Source organism: Vipera berus (genome assembly GCF_964194415.1).
Source record: "Vipera berus genome assembly, chromosome: 8".
NCBI lineage: Eukaryota > Metazoa > Chordata > Lepidosauria > Squamata > Viperidae > Vipera > Vipera berus.
Window position 1 is genome coordinate 10,648,731 of NC_138211.1, and position 20,322 is coordinate 10,669,052.

At 42.8% G+C, this 20,322-nt stretch overlaps 2 protein-coding genes across 9 annotated transcripts in view; both read right to left on the reverse strand.

Moving 5' to 3' along the window:
- The window catches only part of FEZ1 (fasciculation and elongation protein zeta 1), a 38,964-nt gene extending 36,062 nt beyond the window's left edge, over positions 1-2,902 (reverse strand). The window contains exon 1 of the mRNA XM_081334095.1: positions 2,887-2,902. The gene's annotated coding sequence lies outside the window, so the exon portion shown is untranslated. The remainder of the gene's footprint in view (positions 1-2,886) is intronic.
- Positions 2,903-3,125: 223 nt separating this feature from the next.
- On the reverse strand, positions 3,126-20,059 carry ELMOD3 (ELMO domain containing 3). Of its 8 annotated transcripts, none has more exons than XM_081334009.1 (13): positions 19,981-20,049; positions 18,511-18,588; positions 17,153-17,222; positions 15,842-16,061; positions 15,277-15,342; positions 14,230-14,375; positions 13,875-13,966; positions 11,484-11,607; positions 9,404-9,526; positions 8,184-8,314; positions 7,778-7,854; positions 5,813-5,940; positions 3,126-4,451 (listed from the first exon to the last, which is right to left on the reverse strand). In XM_081334009.1, the coding sequence occupies exons 5-13, from the start codon at positions 15,306-15,308 to the stop codon at positions 4,231-4,233; spliced, it is 1,074 nt and encodes a 357-aa protein (XP_081190135.1). In that variant the 5' UTR covers positions 15,309-15,342; positions 15,842-16,061; positions 17,153-17,222; positions 18,511-18,588; positions 19,981-20,049; the 3' UTR covers positions 3,126-4,230. The 8 variants fall into 8 exon arrangements, 7 of the variants coding, with proteins under 7 accessions (XP_081190135.1, XP_081190139.1, XP_081190138.1 ...); XM_081334013.1 differs by having other exon boundaries at positions 14,230-14,492; positions 19,981-20,048; XM_081334012.1 differs by having other exon boundaries at positions 14,230-14,539; positions 19,981-20,048.
- Between the last annotated feature and the right edge of the window lie 263 nt (positions 20,060-20,322).

Consider the following 20,322-nt stretch of genomic DNA (forward strand, 5'->3'; position numbering starts at 1 on the left):
AAGAATCGCAGCAGTGAAAATGAATGTCCTGCCTAAATTTTTATTCTTATTTCAAATGATACCAGTTCTTAAGAAAGATTCTAATTTGGAAGAATGGCAACGGGGTATCAATAAATTTGTTTGGGCAGGGAAAAGGCCACGAGTTAAATTTAAGATTATGCAGGATACTCGTGAAAGAGGAGGTCTTAAAATGCCCAATCTTAAATTATATTATGAAGCTGCTGCGTTAGCAGGAATAAGTGACTGGATTAATTTGACACAAGAGAGATTATTAAATCTTGAGGGCCATGACTTGTTATTTGGCTGGCATGCATATTTGTTGTATGATAAGAAGGTAGATAATGTGTTTAAAGTGCATATTTTAAGACAGGCATTGTTGAGAGTTTGGAAGAAGTATAGACATAAGTTAGATTACAAGATGCCGTTGTGGGCAATCCCAAAGCACACAATAGAAAACATAAATGTTGGCTTCAAACATGATGTGACTACGTATAAGGAGATTTTAAGCTTGGAAAGAAATGTCTGGTGTTTGAAGCCGTACAACCTCTTGCGAGATGAGAAGATTGTTCAAACTTGGTTTCAATATACTCAGTTACGGGCCAGGTGGAAAGAAGATCAGAAAATTGGTTTTGCAATGACTGATGAAAATTTGATAAAGCAAATTAGAAATCAGGGTCCAGCACATATCAAACGGATATATCTTGCATTGATAGAAATTGACTCAGAAACAGAACTTGTTAAGGATTGTATGATAAAATGGGCCCAGAACATCCAAGAAGTTATTACAATGGACACGTGGGAAAAGATCTGGGTGAGGAACGTAAAATTTACACAAGCTCAAAACCTAAGAGAGAACTTTTATAAAATGTTTTATAGATGGCATTTAGATCCTAAAAAGCTTGCAAGTATGTATCCGAATTATCAGCCAAAATGCTGGAGGTGTGGTGGCGAAGATGCAACATATTTTCACATATGGTGGACCTGTAAAAAGGTTAAGGCTTTTTGGATAAAAATTTGGTGGAATATGCAGAAGATCTTCAAGCAAAGGATAAAGTTTTGCCCGCAATTTTTTTTGTTGGGTATAATTACAGATGCTACTGTTGTGGACACTAAGTTGATGTTGAATTTAATCACAGCAGCAAGACTTTTAATAGGTCAATATTGGAAGAAGGAGGAACTGCCGACTATAGAAGAATGGACTTTAAAGGTTTCTGACCTGGCAGAAATGGCAAAGATCTCGGCTTATTTGAAAGATCATTCGCAAGAACGTTATATTATGGAGTGGAAAAAATGGATTGAATATATCCAGAACAAATATGGGACTAAAAAGTTTCATTTAGCATTTGAATAAGTCTTCCTTTCTATTTTCTTTTTTTTTCTATATGAAATATTAGTATTGCTTGTAGTTATCTTATATGAGCTAGAGAGTGATAGATTTAAGAATTTATTATTGGTAGCAAATGGATGTTTATGATTGTTTTTTTTTTGTTTTTATACCCTGTACTTAGCTCTGGGAAGTCGGGGGGGGGGGAGGGGGGGGAGGGGTAGGGAGGGATAGGTAGGGGAGGGGGAGGGGGGGATTGTTAAAGATAAAATGTATTTTAAAACTTTTCAATAAAAAAGTTCTCAAAACAATTGGGATCGGAATTTCTGTTAAGCATCTGGTTCTTAAGTGAGCTGTACTCAATTTTCCAACATTTTTGTGCAAATCACTGCACAAATCCCTTAAGCCAATCACAGCTGTTATGTAAATCACTGCACTCAGGAATCTTGCAGTCGTTATGCGAATCCAGCTTATCCCACTGACTTTGCTTGTCAAAAGTTAATAAGAGTGGAATGGAATGGAATGGAATAGAAAAAAGAAAAAAATAGAACATAGAATAAAATAGAAAATACAATATAGGATTAGATTAGAATAGAAAATAGAATAAAATAGAATAGGGAATAGGGAATAGGGAATAGAATAGAATAGAATAGAATAGAATAGAATAGAATAGAATAGAATAGAATAGAATAGAATAGAATAGAATAGAATAGAATAGAATAGAATAGAATATAGAATATAGAATAGAATATAAAAAATAGAATATAGAATATAGAATATAGAATATAGAATATAGAATATAGAATAGAATAGAATAGAATAGAATAGAATAGAATAGAGAAACAATAGAATAGAATATAGAATAAAATAGAAAATACAATATAGAATAGGATTAGAATAGAATAGAAAATAGAATAAAATAGAAAATAGAAAATAGAAATTTAGAATAGAATAGAATTAGAAGAATGGAATATGGAATAGAATAGAATAGAATAAAATAGAATAGAATAGAATAGAATAGAATAGAATAGAATAGAATAGAATAGAATAGAATAGAATAGAATAGAATAGAATAGAATAGAAAAAATAGAATAGAATATAGAATATAGAATAGAATAGAATAGGGAATGGAATGGAATGCAATAGAATAGAATAGAAAAGAAAAAAGAAAAAATAGTAGAAAATAGAAAATACAGTATAGAATAGGATTAGAATAGAAAATAGAATAAAATAGAAGATAGAAAATAGAATATAGAAGAGAAGAGAAGCTGAAAGGGACCTTGGAGGTCTTCTAGTCCAACCCCCTGCACAAAGCAGGAGTCGTTTTATCAACCCAGATGAATGAATGTCCAATCTTTTCTCTAAAACCTCCAGCGATGGAGTTCCCCACAACTCTTGGAGTCAAGCTGTTCCACTGGTTAATTGCTCTGTGAAGAAATTTCTCCTTAGTTCCAGGTAGGGTCTCTCTCTAACAAGCTTCCACCCATTGCTTCTTGTCCTGCCCTCAGCTGCTTTGGAGAATACGTCAACCCCCCTCATCTCTGCGACAGCCCTTCAAATACCAGAAGACAGTTATCATGTCACCCCGATCCTTCTCTTTGTTGGGCTAGACATTCCCAGTTCCTTTAACCGTTCTTCGTAATTTAGCCTCCAGGCCTCTTATCATCGCCGTTGCTCTTCTCCGCACTCTTTCCACGGTCTCAGCATCTTTTTTTTTTTGTAGCCTGGAAGTACTTCAATTCAAAAAGTATTAATTTTAGCATCTAATTTGAGATTAACAGAATGGACAAGCAGCCTGGGATTGAAGACAATAACAAGTTTAATGGGGGGGGGGGAAACCCACCATCCACTAAGGCTTGAATTTTACATCACGGTTGGTGCACTGGACAAGACATCCGTGTGAATTCTGCATAGCTGAAATGAGTCTTCTGGAACTCGAGAAATGACTATTTAAAGGCTTATTGCGCAGTAACCTTTCTGGCTTTATGAGACGCGTTTGGAAACTTCGCATGCAGTAAATTTGTCCTTTTTTGCCGATTATCAAACCCAGAGCCACCCTAAAACCCGGAGAAGTAGAAGAATGGGAATAAAATAACATGGGCTTTATCACACAGCCGGAGGCTAAAAAAAAGAAAACTGCTTTGCTTCATTGATGTAAGCGCTAGATAACCATTCATAAAAAGGAAAACGGCTGCAATGTCATTTGCCGGTGGTCCCTTTTTTATCGTTTTCAACAGCTTTCAATGCGGGTGCCGCCGTTTCAGTAGAACCAAATAATACTCATGGGTTTATCTCGTTTCAAGCGAAACGCACGCTCTGTGGCTTGATAAAAGTGTCAGGAATAAGCCATCTGGAAACAGATGCCTCCCGGCGGATAGAAGGACTCCGTTCTTATAAGTCTTAGAGGTAAAAGCGTAACTGAAGGGTGAAGGGAAAAAAAAGAAAAAAAACTAAGCCTGGAGGTACTGCAACTCAATTTTTTTTCCAAAAAAAAAAAAAAGAATAAGAGCGAGCGAGAGAGACATGAGCTCAGATTTCACAATCCGTAACGCGTTAATATTTCTTAGCTGGAATATTGGAAGAACATGGCGGGGTGGAGGGGAGCGTAACGCTTTTTCATATATCAAGATTTACACACCCACCCCCCTGCTACAAATTCGTCTTAATGCTACTAAGAAGCAGATCCCGGAAGCTGGCTGCTTCTTCCTCCCAGGCTCCAGCCCAAGAGCTCTCGTTGTACTCCGAGTCGGCTGCTCTCTGCCCTACAATCAAAAGTCCTGTACTTCTACTTTGGCAGCGTTTTCAAGAGCGTCAGCCCTCCTCCGAGCCCTTACGTAGGCTGTAAAACAACCACCTTTGCCGAGGAATCCCAGGCCAGGATTTTCACACTGCCTTCTGGATCCAGATCAGCTGTCTTGTGCTTTCTGGGTCGCCAGCTCATCTATGCTAGCAAAATTCAGCTCCTTGTTGTCAACGGGACCGCAGCTTACGTTGGGACCCAGGACATCCAAGCTGAAAGCAGGAGCCTGTAAGCCATCATCCCCTCCTGCTGCAGAGCTTCTGTTCATAAATGTCTCCATGTGTCTCAGCAGCTGCTTTGGGTTCTTTTTGGCAAAGGCTTCCAGTTCTAGACAGAGCGGAAAGGAAAGAAAGAAAGAAAAAAAAATCGAACGGGAGAATTATATCTAATAGGAGCATGCTTGGAAAAAAAAGCTCAACGTCCAGCATAGAAGGCGTATAGATGGTCCTTGACGTACGATCGCAAAATTTCTACTGCTAAGCAAGGCAGCTGTTAAGCGAGTTACATCCCATTTTTGCAACCTTTTTGCCAGATGTTCAGCAAATTGTTACAGCTGTTAAGTGATTTGTTAAGCGAATTTGGCTCCCCTTCCCCCCCCCCCCCCGTGACTTGGCTTGTCGGAAACCGGCTGGAAAGGTTACAGATGGTGATCACATGAGGCCAGGATGGTACAACTGTCATAAATAAATGCCAGTTGCCAAGCACTCACAATTTCAATCATGCGACCCATGAGGATGCTGCAAGAGTCGTAAGTATGAAAAACAGTCATAGGCCACTTTTTTCCATTGCTGTTGTAACTTCGGTCACTCCACAAACGGAGGACTTAATGTGTATAGACTTCCGGTTTGTAAGAAAAGCTGCTAGAGCTCTTTCCAATTTAGCATCCTTCCGATAGATGAGACTGTAATCCAATTAATGCTAGCCACAAGGCCAAGCGCTATGAATTTCTGAGATTATAGTCCAAGGATGGGATTGGGGGATAAATTTGATGAAGAATTGGGTATGTTAAACTTAAGAGAAGGGAAGACACAATAGAAGTCTTCCAATACTGGAACAACAGCGAGGAGGACTTTTCCACAGTGCCCGAGGATAAGACAAGAATCAACATGTGGAAGCTTCTCCCAATAAGATGGACCCAAACACCATCAAGAGAAAGATTTCCCTGTTCAGTCATGTCTGACTCTTAGGGTGCGGTGCTCATCTCCGTTCCTCACCCAAGGGAGCCAGCGTTGTCCAAAGACATTTTCTGTGACTATGTGGCCAAAGGAGCGTGGAACACTGTTACCTTCCCACTGAAGTGGTACCTATTTATCTACTCGCACTTGCATGCTTTCGAACTGCGAGGTGGGCAGGAGCTGGAGCAAGGAACGGGAGCTCATCCGTTGCACAGCGCTTGGGTCTCAAACCAGGGTTGTCGGCTCTCCAGCTGACAAACTCAGCATCTTTAACCCCTGAGCCATCACACCCCTCCCACCCCTCCACAACCAAGAATAAGGCGGAATTTTCTTGGCCACGAGAGAGCTATTAACTAGTGACACGATCTGCCTCCTGGATCCATGGCTGCTCCGTTTGGTTTTCCAGCAAAGGTTGGACGGTCTTTGGTCCAGGATGGCCTGAGAATACCTGTCTTAGGTGTGGAGGGTTGATCTAGAAGACGTACAAAACCTTCGACCCTGTGATTCACCCACCTTTTAAAACAAAACCAGAATCAGAAATGGTCTTTTGCTGTGTTTTCCAGATGTTGAAAAGCCGTAAAAATAGAGCCACGTACAAATCGTTGAGCACCGCAATGACCTGCTGCCTTCGATTGCATTCTCTGAAAAGGAACATGGCAAAATATTTACATCCACCACCACCTCCCTACGGTATCGGTGGGTCATTTATTCCAAAGGCTTAGTGTTTCCTTGAGCTGCCTGGGGTTCTTCTCTCTTTTTTCTGAAATAGACTTTCCGCTTCAGCAAACCTTTTAAAACTTTCCTTCAGGGCCGCTGCCCATAGAGGGCGCTGTTTGGCTACGTAAGAATTCACATTTGCTTCAGTGTGTTCGGAGTACTGAATGTGGGAAACATATTGGCGCGTGCTTATTTTTAAACTGCAGGAAGACTTAAAAGATGTACTTGTACTTTAAACAAATGATAAGAGACTATTTTGCTTTCCTTGGGGCTGCGAACCGGTTTAAGAATCTTTTTACTGACAATAAACTAAAGAAGTTAAGATAAATCTCCACCTCTTAGGGGAAAAAAAAAGAAGACAGAATAAGAGAATGGGAAGGGACCTCAGAGGTCTTCTAGTCCAACCCCCCCCCCTGCTCGAGCAGGATCATTTCAGACAGAGTCTCATTTGAAGATGGCACTTGAAACAAAGAAGCCGCCCCTTTTTTGCCAAAGGAAAAATCCACATTACCCCTTTCCGTTCCATCTTTACAGCAACGTGTGAAAAAGGAAACGGCTTCAAAACCAAATAAGGTGAAGGTAAAGGTTCCCCCGCACATGCGTGCTAGTCGTTTCCACCTCTAGGGGCCGGTGCTCATCTCCGTTTCAAAGCCGAAGAGCCAGCGCTTGTCCGAGGATATCTCCGTGGTCATGTGGCTGGCATGACTAGACGCCAAAGGCGCACGGAAGGCTGTTACCTTCCCACCGGAGTGGTCCCTATTTTTCTACTTGCATTTTTACGTGCTTTCGAACTGCTAGGTTGGCAGAAGCTGGGACGAGTAACAGGCACTCACTCTGCTACGCGGCACTCGGGATTCGACCCGCCAAACTGCTGACTTTCTGATCGACAAGCTCAGCGTCCTAACCCACTGAGCCAAATAGCTACTCCTAATTTGAAATTACACCAGTGAAGGTTCTCCGTATAGGTTCTCCATATACTTACAACAGTTCATTTAGTGGCTGTTCGGAGTTACAACAGCACTGGAAAAAGTAACTTAGGACCGTTCTTCACACTTACGACCCTTGCAGCCTCGCCATGGTCACCTGATCAAAATTCAGGCACCTGGCAACTAGTACATATTTATGATAATTGTGGTGTCCCGGGGTCGTGTGATCGCCTTTTGGGAACTTCTGACAAGCAAAGTCAACGGGGAAGCTAGTTTTACTTCACAACCGTCTTACTAACTTAACAAATGGGGTGATTCACTTAACAACTGTGGCAAGAAAGGTCGTAAAAACGGGGCAAACTCACTTAACAAATGTTTCACTTAGCAACATAATTGTGGTCGTAATTGGAGGACTACCTGTATTTTAACAATTTAGCTGATGGACTAATGCATTAAAAGCTGACCGAGGCACAAAGAGAGCCATGGCAGTGGCATCCATGATGCTGATATAATGCCTGATACATACAAGTATCATGGCACAAGCATGTAAAGTCACAGCACGGGCATGACGACAACCTAGAACTAAGGAGAATTTTCCTGACAGTTAGAACAATTAATCGGTGGAACAACCTGCCTCCAGAAGTTGTGAATGCTCCAAGACTGGAAGTTTTTAAGAAGGGATTGGACAACCATTTGTCTGAAATTGCATAGGGTTTCCTGCCTGTGCAAGGGGTTGGACTAGAAGACCTCCAAGGTCCCTTCCGGCTCTATTATCGTTATTGTTATATGTCCCACCAACTCCTTTGCAGACATCCAAAGCCCATGATGAACTCACCTGGAAAGGCGTTCTTCCCTCAAAACCTGAATGACAATACGGGTAATATTGATAGACATCACACAGAAAGGAAAATTCTGAAAAACAAAACAGACAAACAAAAAAAAAGCTACATTTTTAAAAGAGCCCTGCCTATGACAGACTCAAAACGCAATCCCTTTGGCTTTCCTGGAGATAAAAACAGCTGGAAGGTTTCAAATCAGGGTTTATCAAATTTGGCAAGCTTTAAGCTGGGTGGATTTCAACTCCCTCCCATCCATCCAGCTTCAACTTGCCGAGTTTGAAAAAAACGTTCTTTTAAATGATCGGCCTGAAAGCTTTCGTTTTTCGGTGCGGACATAACACCACAGCCACTCTTTTCAAAGGAAAATCTGAACACGGAAGCAGAGAAAATGAGGGAACGTACCTGGACCTCGTGATGGGACAGCTTGAAAATTTCTCTAGCTACGGGCAATGTCCGAGGATCCATCACAAAATAAAGTGTTTGCATCAATCCCAGCAGCCCGGCTCCACGTAGATCTGTGCCAGGATCCATTCCTTTAGAAGGGTAGAAGACATCCAGAGGCTGTTAAAGTCACACCAAGAAATGCTCTTGCACGTATTAAGTAAGCTTCCAGACAGCAAATTGCTCAGTCATACTCTTGAGGTATAGCTGGCAACAGTGCTTTTTTGTCAAAGAAAAAGGTGCCGGAACTCACACAATGTCATACAACCCGCCTTGCCTACCCTACAAGGTTCCATCCAAAAAAAGGTGCCGGAACTCTGTTCTGAGCATTCTATGAGAAAAAAAGCCCTGGCTGACATTAAAGTAGCGTGACGAAAACTTCATGCTCTTTCCTCATGAGGTGCCATTGAAATACAGACAGTCCTCAACTTACTTCGTTTAGTAACAATTCAAAGTCACAACGGCACTGAGAAACGTGACTTGTCATCATTTTTCACACTTATGACTGTTGCAGCCTCCCCAGGGTCACGCGATCAAAATCCAGACCCTTGGCAACTGATTCATACTTATGACCGTCGCAGTGTCCCGGGGTCATGTGATCACCTCCTGAGACCTTATGACAAGCAAAGTCGATGGGAGAAGCCAAATTCACTTAATGAACCTCTTGCTAACTTAACAACTGCAGGGACTCACGTGACAACTGTGGCCAAAAAACGGTCACAAAATGGGGCAAAACTCACTTAACAAAGGTCTCACTTGGCAACAGAAACGTTGGACTCGGTTGGGGTCATACCTTGTGGACTATGCATCTTCGAAAATTATCTCCTATACAGCTTCAAAAATTATGTCCAGCTGCAAAAATTGCCTAATAATTATTCTAAAGCAGGGGTCTTCAAACTTGGCCCTTTTATGACTTGTGGACTTCAACTGCATCTGCATCTGCATCTCCTCACCCTCCTACAGATATTGTGGCGACTGCTTGCACTGGTCCTCAGGAAATCTATGTGCTGAAGGGGAAGAAATCAACATGACGATGTTGGTGCCCAGGAGAAAAAGCACAGATCACTTCAAATGGCCAACAGGCACGTTCTTTGTTCCAAAGTTCATGAAAGAGAATGAAACCAGGCTTCCCCTGGTATATATTTGCTCACGGGAAGACTCTTGTTCGACACTCAGCGTACCTTGAAATCCAAGATCTTCCCAGTGGGCTCCATAACGGGCACAATCAAACCGGGAGCCAGTGAGTTTCTTGTAAACAGTTTGCAAGATCCTCATGTGCACTTTTTCATTATTATCCAAACCACCTGTACAGGGAAAGGCCCATTAGGTCCTCTACGTAACTGAGAACAAGATAGTTGACCTATCACTTTGTTGTTTGTATGTACACTGAGAGGTTATGAACCAGAGACAAATTCCTTGTGTGTCCAATCACACTTGGCCAGTAAAGAATATTCTATTCTATTCTATTCTATTCTATTCTATTCTATTCTATTCTATTCTATTCTATTCTATTCTATTCTATTCTATTTCTATTTCTATTCTATTCTATTTCTTTTCTATTCTATTCTATTCTATTCTATTCTATTCTATTTCTATTCTAATTCTATTCTATTCTATTCCTATTCCTATTCTATTCCTATTTATTCTATTCCTATTCTATTCCTAATTCTATTCTATTCTATTCTATTCTATTCTATTTCTATTTCTATTCTAATTCTATTCTATTCTATTCTATTCTATTTCTATTCTATTCTATTCTATTCCTATTCCTATTCTATTCCTATTTTTTCTATTCTATTCCTATTCTATTTCTATTTCTATTCTATTCTATTCTATTCTATTCTATTTCTATTTCTATTCTAATTCTATTCTATTCTATTCTATTCCTATTTTTATTCTATTCCTATTTTTTCTATTCTATTTCTATTCTATTCTATTCTATTCTATTCTATTCTATTCTATTCTATTCTATTTCTATTCTATTCTATTCTATTCTATTCTATTCTATTCTATTCTATTCTATTCTATTCCTATTCTATTCCTATTTTTTCTATTCTATTCCTATTCTATTCTATTCTATTCTATTCTATTCTATTCTATTCTATTCTATTCTATTCTATTCTATTCTATTCTATTCTATTCTATTCACTATTTCCTACTCCTTATTCCATACCATACCATTCTTTACTTTGGGGTCCTCGCTGTTCTCTGTGTTTAGTTGTTTTCTTGCAAGCATTTCATTACCCAACCAGGTAACATCTTCAGACCACTAGTTGGGTAATGAAACCTCTGCAAGAAAATTACCAAGCTGAGAGAACACCAAGGACTCCACAGTTCAAATATTCTTTTCAATACTGGCTTCATTTACTTCGTACTTCCTAAAGCCCAAATAGGTCCTCCAGCTTCTCTGCTTAAAGTTCCAGAAAGCATGGAGAGTCTGCCTAAGCTCTACGATGACTTTCTGACAGTTAAAACAGACCGCGCCAAGGCGGCTAGAACAAAATGGGATCAACATCACTTTCTCACTCTTTGTAGAAATAGACAAAGCAACCACTGATTTTTTTTTGAAACATTTTAAAATTTTATTCTGTTTTTCATATAAAAGTAATCCCCCAACACCGGATATAATGTAATGAAACAAATCCATGAAAACTATACAATACGGGTAGTCCTCAACTTACAACAGTTCGTGTAGTGACCATTCAAAAGTACAGCAGCGCTGGGGGAAAAAAGAAAGTGACTCTTGACCGTTTTTCAGAGTTGCGGCCTTGGTCACTTGATCGAAATTCATGTGCTTGGCAAACTGACTCATACTTACGACGGTTGCAGTTTCCCCAAGGTCACGTGACACCCCCCCCCCCTTTCGCGACCTTCTGGCAAGCAAAGTCAATGGGGAAGCCAGATTCGCTGAACAACCGGGTTAGTAATTTACCAACTGCGGTGATTCCCTTAACAAGTGCGGCTCGAAAGGTCGTAAAATCGGGCAAAACCCGCTTAGCAAATGTCGCACTGAACAACACAAACGTTGGGCTCGGTTGCGGTCGTAGGCTGAGGACTACCTGCACTGAAAAGCAAAACGAAACGGGATCACAAGACTTAAGGACTCCGAGAGTCCTACCGTTGCCTTAACCACAGCGGGCAGCAATGTTTTGGCAGACTTTTCTTGTGCCCCGTGAACTCGAACTCCTGATTAGAGGAAGTAAGGAAGTTGCTGTGAAACTATTGCTGAGGCTTGCTTTCATTTTCAGAGGCAATACTCACACTGGGCAATGGCCAAAGCCAAGTCTCTCTCGCTCTGCAACTGCTGCTGAAGGCGGGGAGGTCCAAAAAGGAAATGGGCCATAGCAGCCAGGCCTCTTCTTTGGATGGTCGGCCGAATCTTTTTCTGGAAGAAGCGAAAATTAAAGGTAGAAGACATGCTGGGGTTGAAAACGGCTCCCTTAGCAAATCTACAGGGGGAAAAAAGCAATGCAAAGGGCATCATTGCCAAGTGGCAGGGAAACTGTGCAAAGAACTTGTAGGAGAGATAACAAGAGTAACAGAGTTGGAAGGGGTCTTGGAGGTCTTCTAGACCCGTGGTGGCGAACCTATGGCACGGGTGGCACTCTCTGTGGGCACGCGTGCCGTCGCCCCAGTCCTAGGCCTTCGGCTGGGTTTTATAAAACCTTTTCACTTTAAGCCTCCGCCATGTGCAAAAAAAAAAGGTTCAATCAATCAATCAATTTCAACTTCTCGCGGGGAAAAAAAAGTTCTCACAAAGTTGGAACTGATTGAACATTTTAGTCCCATCCAGTCTGCCATTACCACCGCAGCCACGCCCACCCAATGGGCCACACCCACCCAATGGGCCACGCCCACCCAGCACCCAACAATACAAAATTGGTTTTGGGTTGCAGTTTGGGCACTCTGTCTCTAAAAGGTTTGCCTTCACTGTTCTAGACCAACCCTCTGCACAAGCAGGAGACCCAGTATCATTTCAGACAAACAGCTGTCGATTCTCTTCTTAAAAAGCTCCAGTGCTGCAGCACCCACAACCTCTGGAGGTGTTCTGTACCAGCCTGCTACCGGCCCTGCAGAAAAGGCAGGGACAACCCCTTTTTCAAGAAGGCAAGAGGCTGGAATTACGCCTGCCAAATTTATTACTACAAAAACAAACGGAACAAGGCAAACCAAGAAACCAGAGCTTTAAGAAACATGAACTATCCGAGCGGTTGCCTTCAGCAAACCAGCCCTCCCACGCATTCCCCTTTTAAACAGTTCAGGGCGTGGCTTCTCTCTGCCTCCTTCCGAGGTGCCCCATTGCCTTCCTCTGTTTACTCCTAATTGACTGCCTCCTGCGTCGGGCGTCCTTGAACAGGGCCAGCTGTGGGTCATCTTCATCCACGCTGTCAGGCTCACACAGCTGGGTCTCCGTGGTGACCAAGTGGGAGGGGCCTGGCTGAGGGCTCTCATCAGCAAGATCTTCAACACCCCCCCCCCTCCTCCTCTGAGTCGTCCGACCCAACTGCCGAACCCACAGGCTGACCCTGAATCACAACAGGAGGCAGGCTGTTTGTTCCACGGGTTTATTGTTCTCACTGTCAGGGCATTTCTCCTTGGTGCTAGGTTGCTTCTCTCCCTGATCAGTTTCCATCCATTGTTTTTTGTCCTGCCCTCAGGTGCAGCATAAAAAAATAATTAATAAATAAAAATAAAGAAACGCGATAGTCTCTGGACAAAAAGAACTTCTTTTGAGAGGTGTGACTATCAGAGTTAGAGAAGACTTGCAGCTACTTTCTACAAGCTCCGTCACTTTGGATCCTGGCCGGGTTAGACTACTCCATCCACTCATTAGGGAACTACTTAGGGATAGAATCAAGATCACGTGGAGTGTTAGTACCACTTTACAATGCCTTGGTAAGGCCACACTTGGAATACTGCATCCGGTTTTGGTCACCATTATGTAAAAAAAGATGTTGAGACTCTGGAAAGAGTACAGAGAAGAGCAACAAAGATGATTGGGGGACTGGAGGCTAAAACATACAAGGAACGGTTGCTGGAATTGGGTATGTCTAGATTAACGAAGAGAAGGATGAGGAGGGATATCTCAGGGGCTTCCACAAAGAAGAGGGAGTCAAGCTATTCCCCAAAGCACCTGAAGGCAGGACAAGAAGCAACGGATGGAAACTGGTTAGAAGCAACCTGGAACTAAGGAGAAATTTCCTGACATTGAGAGCAACTAACCAGTGGAACAACCTGCCTCCAGAAGCTGTGAATGCTCCAACACTGGAAGTTTTTAAGAAGAGACTGGACAGCCATTTGTCTGAAACGGTATAGGCTTTCCTGCTGAGCAGGGGGTTGGACTAGATGACCTCCAAGGTCCCTTCCAACTTTATTATTATTGTTGTTGTTTCAAGTCATATGAATGTATTCACTGCTGTCCTAAGGACCACATAGCAACTGTCTTCAATCCCTAAAATATTTAAGAAGGACAGTGGCATCCATCCTAGATACCCCATGCCCAGTGGTGGGATTCAAATATGCGAACAATCGGTTCTCTCTGTGTGGATGCCGCTTCCGGAAGTCCATTCTGGGCCTGGGCAACAAAAAATTAGCTACTGGGTCTGCCGAACTGGCGCGAACCGGCTGAATCCCACCACTGCCCACACCTACCCTACAGTCCGACAGGTCGGCTGTTTGGAAATACTGCAGGGCTTCATTGAAAGCGATCGAGGGAACCGGGCCAAGAGGCTTCTCCACAGTGCCTGCAAGCAAAGAAAAAGGATTCGATTCTGACATCTCTTTTCCTTCCAGCAGAAGAACAAAGCATCTTACAGTATTGAGGGGGGGAAAGTTGAGCCACAAATGCGGTGTGTTAAAACTATTTGGAATTTTTCAAACGGGTCTCTCCAAAGTGGAACAGCTCACGATAAAGACAAGTAGTCCTGGGTTTATGGCCACAATTGGGAGCAGACTTTTCGCTGCTAAGCCGGGCGGCTGTTCAGTGAGCGACGCTCAATTTTATAACCTTTTGGGAGTGTTGAGGGAATCGCTGCAGTTGCTAAGTGAATCACAAGGTCGTTAAGCAAGTCCAGCTCCTCCCTTTGACTTTGCATGTCGAGAGCTGTCTGGAAAGGCCACAAATGGGGATCATGCGACTCCAGGAGGTTGCAACTGTTGTAAAGATACACACTGGGTTGTCAAGCGGCTGAATTCTGATCATGTGACCACAGGGTTGCTTCAATGGTTGTAAGTGTGAGGATCTGTCGTACGTCAATGTTTTCAGTGCCACTGTAATGTTGAATGATGGCTAAACAAATGACTAAGTTGAGGACTACCTGGATAATTCAAAATACACATCAAGTATTGATGGGAAACCTTAATTGTCTATCTAAATACACATAGGTAAAGGTAAAGGTTCCCCTGCACATGCGTGCTAGTCGTTTCCAACTCTAGGGGCCGGTGCTCGTCTCCGTTTCAAAGCCGAAGAGCTAGCACTTGTCCGATGACGTCTCTGTGGTCATGTGGCTGGCATGACTAGATGCCAAAGGCGCACGGAACGCTGTTACCTTCCCACCGTAGTGGTTCCTATTTTTCTACTTGCATTTTTACGTGCTTTCGAACTGCTAGGTTGGCAGAAGCTGGGACGAGTAACAGGCGCTCACTCTGCTACGCGGCACTCGGGATTCGACCTGCCAAACTGCCGACCTTCTGATCGGCAAGCTCAGTGTCCTAACCCACTGAGCCACCACGTCCCTTTTGAATACACATACACATCCTATTTATACCATGTTTTTTAAAACCTAACTTTATGTTTTTTCCCATCTTTATTATTTTTATTGCCTTGTTTAGGGGTGGTTTTCTTGTTGAGTATCCTTTTTCTACTCCACCCTGCACAGCTTCCCAGACTGAGCAATATCAAAATAAGTCAATTACACATACACACAAACTGGTGGACTTTGTATTATGTGTGGCCATCCGTAATGGCAGCATCATGGCAGGTAGCACAATTTAAATTCAACTCAGAACAGATCCCACAATGGAGTAAAATGAGACAGTACTTAATTTTCCATACCTCCCGGATGGATGCTTGCTAGGTTGTCCCATTCTTCACGGGCTCGTAGTACCTCCTCTGAAATATCTAGTAAGAGCAAAAACAAGACGACACACCATAGTAGCTACACACTCGAGAATCACTTACAAAGCAGTTCATTTAAGAGGCCTGGAAGATAATTCCATTTCTTTTAAAGGAAAAAAAATCTAGATGTAATTTTACAGAGGAATTATTGAGTCTGCTATGTGTACTTCTATGACTGTCTGGTTTGGTGCAGTAACCAAACAGGACAGGTATAAGCACCATCAGAGTTAAGCCTAGAGAAAGAACAACTGCAACCAGCCTGCCTTCCATAGAAGACCTGTATACCGTGTGGGTCAGAAGGAGTGCTGAGAAAATATCTACAGACCCCTCAAATCCTGGAGGGAAGTGAGGGGTCTATAAACTATTTCAACTCCTTCCCTTAGGAAGGCGATTTAGGGCATTGCAGGCCAAAACAACTAGACATAAAGACAATTTTTCCCCCCCCCCATGCCATCACCGTGCTGAATATTCAATTCTCTTGGTGCTGCTTAATGTCTCTTACCCTATGTAGTATGGCTGTAGTATTATTATTTATCCTTTTCTTTTTTATTCCCCCTTTTATTGGCTTGTTCTGTTGCTTTGCATGTCCACTGAGTGCTTCTATACCAGAGATAAATTCTTTGTACGTCTGATCACAATTGGCCAAATAAAAGTATTCATTTCAATTCAATTCATCTCCAGGCACTATACAGCAGCTCCATTTTATTCTTCTTAATGGGAAACTGTAGAGGTGGATTTTAAAACAGAAAGCATCTGAAACTGACAAGTGGAAATAATACTAACTGAGAAAACCCTAACCTTTCCAGGTAAATGGCTACTGCTGGGTAGGAGAGGGAATGAGGGATTGCAAGACTGGCTTGGAAACTGTCACAGAATGTTGAAAATGAAGCTCTCATGACTGCAACAACAGCATAGCAACAAGGAAGCAGCCACAACTTTCCCAAATTTTATTCCCTCAGAAGTCATGGGTCCCAGATTTGGGGCACATTCTGCAATTTAGCCCATTTGAGGGACCTTGGCTCAACAACTGTGGGCCCTATGATGTGCTGTTTTGCCTAGCTAAAGGTCACAACAATGAGAGTTTTAGTAGTATACAGATTTTTATGTACCTAAAACAGCTAGAATCCACCTCTTTATAATTAATGTCATTTTTAAGAGCGTCATAAAAACCATAACTCTGCCTGTCAGCTAATCGCAATTCAACCTTTACTGACTTTCATGCAGAATTTAAAAGAGCATCTGACTCTAGACCCCATTATAAATGAGAAGCAGATGAAGCTACTTAGATTTCTGGGAGATCTAAAGCCGTCTTCTCAGTGACTTCAAAGGCGCTTGATCCTGCCACAGTTCCTTAGAAGTAGAGTACAAAACAGCTTCAGGCTTGAAAAGATGAGGTTTGAAGCACGATCTACATGCAGAGTCACACCATTTTGTTCCAGTAAGGTTGGAACAGGTCCTTTTGAAAGTGAAATGTTTTGCAAGTCTCTGCTCTTCATCATCCAAAATGCAAGAAAATCCAAGGAGCAAACAGCTACATTTCCTCCTGATATTCAGGGGGCTGAACGACAACAGTCTCCTAACAGAGCCCCAGCTCTTCAATCTGGGCCTTGCATTAGGGCGATTGGGGTTCTCGTCGGATATGTTTGATCATGTGGATGTTGTTAGGCAGACTCACCATCTGTTCTCCTTCTTTATATGCCCTTGGTTATATTAATTTTCAACTTTGTTTGCTTTTATTGTATACCATCCAGAGTCAGTTTGGTATTGGCAGTGCCTAAGCTGAATAAATTAAAAATTTTAATTGGATCTTTACCTGACTCCTTAAAATCATGGGGTGTTGCTGACAGAGACTGGAGCAGTCCATTCTGTTTCAATGCAGAAACCTGAAACAGACAAAGAGAGAGGTGGGGATTCTAAGGTTGCAAAGCAGGATTGTTGTCAGGCATGAAGAATTAAGTCTACATGTTAAATTGCAGTTAAGCTGATTTATTGCTCATGCCTATACACCAGAATCTAGTCAACTAACATTCAGCATGAAACTGGTGCTAGATAAGACTTAATGGAATTCAAGAGGGATTGGACTTAAAACTGCTTGCAGGAACGTAACTTTTCTGAGGCCAATATCTGATAAAGTGATTTTGTGCCATTGATTCAGAGCTCACAACATCCCAAACTTTTCTGTCCATGCACATTTTTAGTAAGAACTAAAAAGTCGCAAAGCAACCCTGTTGCTTAGATTAACCTGTTTAATTGTTACTATATAATCACCCAGTGTGCTTCATACGGGGTTAACACCACTACAGTTTTCTCAATTTGCCTGATTTTTCTGGCTTCACCCACCAAACAAAAGTTTCTCAACCTTGGTCGTTTTAAGAATGGGTGGACTTCAACTCGCAGAATTCCTCAGCCAGCATGGAATCAAACAAGGACCCTCAAAATTTCAACAAAGCGTTTGCATACAGTATAGGAAAGCCTAATATACATGTAAAAATAAATACTATCATATTAAAAGGTTTTTTTTTACAGTAAACAAAAATATAAACCTGATGAAATTATGTTTCTGTCACAGAGGATTAAAAACTGGAGATAAAGGTGAAGAAATAGGAGCTGTTTGGCTCAAGTCCCTAGCAGCTAATATCTGTACTCTAGAGAAAGGAAGTGGAACAGTTTCCTCTTTTAAAGGAACAAGCAGATTAAAAAAAAAAGCTGTTATTTCCTTTCTTTCCACAATGTTACATTGAACAAAAGAGTCAGTTTCAGATTTGATAACTTATCCCTGAGGGTTTTTTTAAGAGTTTTAGAGGTTGGCATGAGTGAAATAAGATTATGGAATACCTCTCAAACTCTTATTTCTTGCTGTCATTTGAGCAAGAGAAACTGTTGTACATTTGCACAATGTTCAGATTTAAGAAAAAGACTGCACACAGGTCCGCAAACTGTGGTTAAATCCTGAGACACCTGAATGCAAGTTGGTTCTGGTAATGCAGCGTAAAGCCTGTTCAGACACTGCTTGGGAACATTTCCCAACATTGTTGTTCCCGAAACTTACATCCTTACGTGTTGTCTCCTAAACTTACACCCGCAGTCTGCTATAACCCCCAATGATCCTCGCCAGCAGGACTACTGGAATGTGAGGAAAGACGGTTAGAACTTAGTGACCAGCATACTCACGTGCACAGCTTTGTAAACTGGATAGGCAATTGTGTGTCTTTCACGCTGGCAGTTGTTTATGCTGCATTGGTTCATCCCCTGATGGAAACAATGAAATCAGAGTCACCAGGGAAGCCACGATCATTTCTCAAATCTCAAAAGGCCCTTTTTCTTTTTCAGAGGAACAAGAAACTCAACTACACGGCACAGGGAACCGCCTGCATTACTTGCAACTGAGCCGTATCCATTTCTTCCCCATAATCATGGTAGGTGTGATTCCAGAATTTTTGCTACGTAAAACTGCATATATACGTTCCATATTCTCTTCCAATTATTATGGAACATTCCATATTCCCTCCCACAAGAGGCTCACCAACTTCCGTGCCCTTTTCACAATGGTATGGGGCAAAAAAACAGTAGGACCCCCCCAATTGCATCCCGATTCAGGTGACCCAGAGGTCCCAGATGAAGCCAAGTGTCCTCAAACAGCTCTCAGGGAGAATGCTAACAATCGGATGACTGCAAAGAAATCCAGTCTTTCCATCCATCCCTACCACCATCCTATCGGAACCTTTCCTTCCATCTCCCAGAACTGATGAACCAAGCTTGTAGGATGAGAAGTGAAATGTTTTCTTCTTCTTCTTTCCTCAAGGAAAGAAAAAAAAAACCAGTCCAATTGACTGAAAATCTCCACAGACAGCAGGACCCCGAGTTCTAATTTGGACATGCATTTGAATATTCTTTGGGTTTGGGGGTTGGTTTTTCTTTTTGCAAAAGTCGAGCAGCTGCAGCTTTCCACGCCCACCGACAGAACCTCCCTTTGCTCTGGCTTGAAGCAGGAGGTCGCAAAGCGAGTCCTAAGAGGGAACTCCACAACTGGCTTGGGGAACCTGTCCAGGTGGCCAGAAGGTCCCTTGAGTTGCGTGGCATCTAAATTACATAGCCTGGAGGCAAATGGATGTTTACTGTTATACTGCAGAAGGCCAGAAGTCATTAAGAGGGGAAGAAAAGGTGCAAAGGATGAATGTATGCTGGTAACCCAGCTTGGTCCCTGGTGGAAAGACCTTTCCAGGTGGAGAAAAGATTTCAACCCTCCCTGCAATCCACTCCCACTTCCTTCTCTAGGTCCACAATTCGGGGTTTCCCCCCCCCCGAAAAAGACTCACCTTTTATAGTTCCTTCTACAAAGCCATCTGATCACGACAGAATCCGCCAGCCCACCCCCAATAAAAGCACCATTCCCACGACCTCCTGTTGCAGAGCGGCTTTCTTCCTGCCCTCTCTCAACAGCCCCCCTGCGCTGTGGACCCCCAACTCACTAAGTCTTAACCCTAAACCTTCTCGCCACCCCTGCCAGCTGCCCGGGCTCGCTTCCTCCCTGTGCACGCATCTGCAGACACGTGTCAACATGTTCCCACACTCCCAGTCCCGCTGCTCTTCCCACGGCTCTCCCCAGAGCCCCCTGCTGCCTTTCTCCCCCTCCTCACGCACCCACGGAGGTGTCATTCCTGAACAGCTGGACCGAACCCGGGTTTTAACTCCGCCGTTTTTTTCCTCCAACCTGGGTTCTGTTGCTAACATTCCCTCCCCCGCTCGTGACGCCCACCGGAGCCCAAAGCGCAGGCGCGCCGCTTTGCATGCTGGGAAGCGTAGTCCCAGCTTAGCTCGGGACTGGAAGGCTCGCTCCGAGCGCGGCGTTTGCTCTGCTCGGGGGGCAAAGGCACCACTCGGAAAGAAAATATGGTATAAAGCAAGGGGGCCGGGGGCGTGGGGAGCATGCATGGGACTTAAACGGGTTTGCACCGAAGGGGTTCCCATTGATTGACTCCAGAC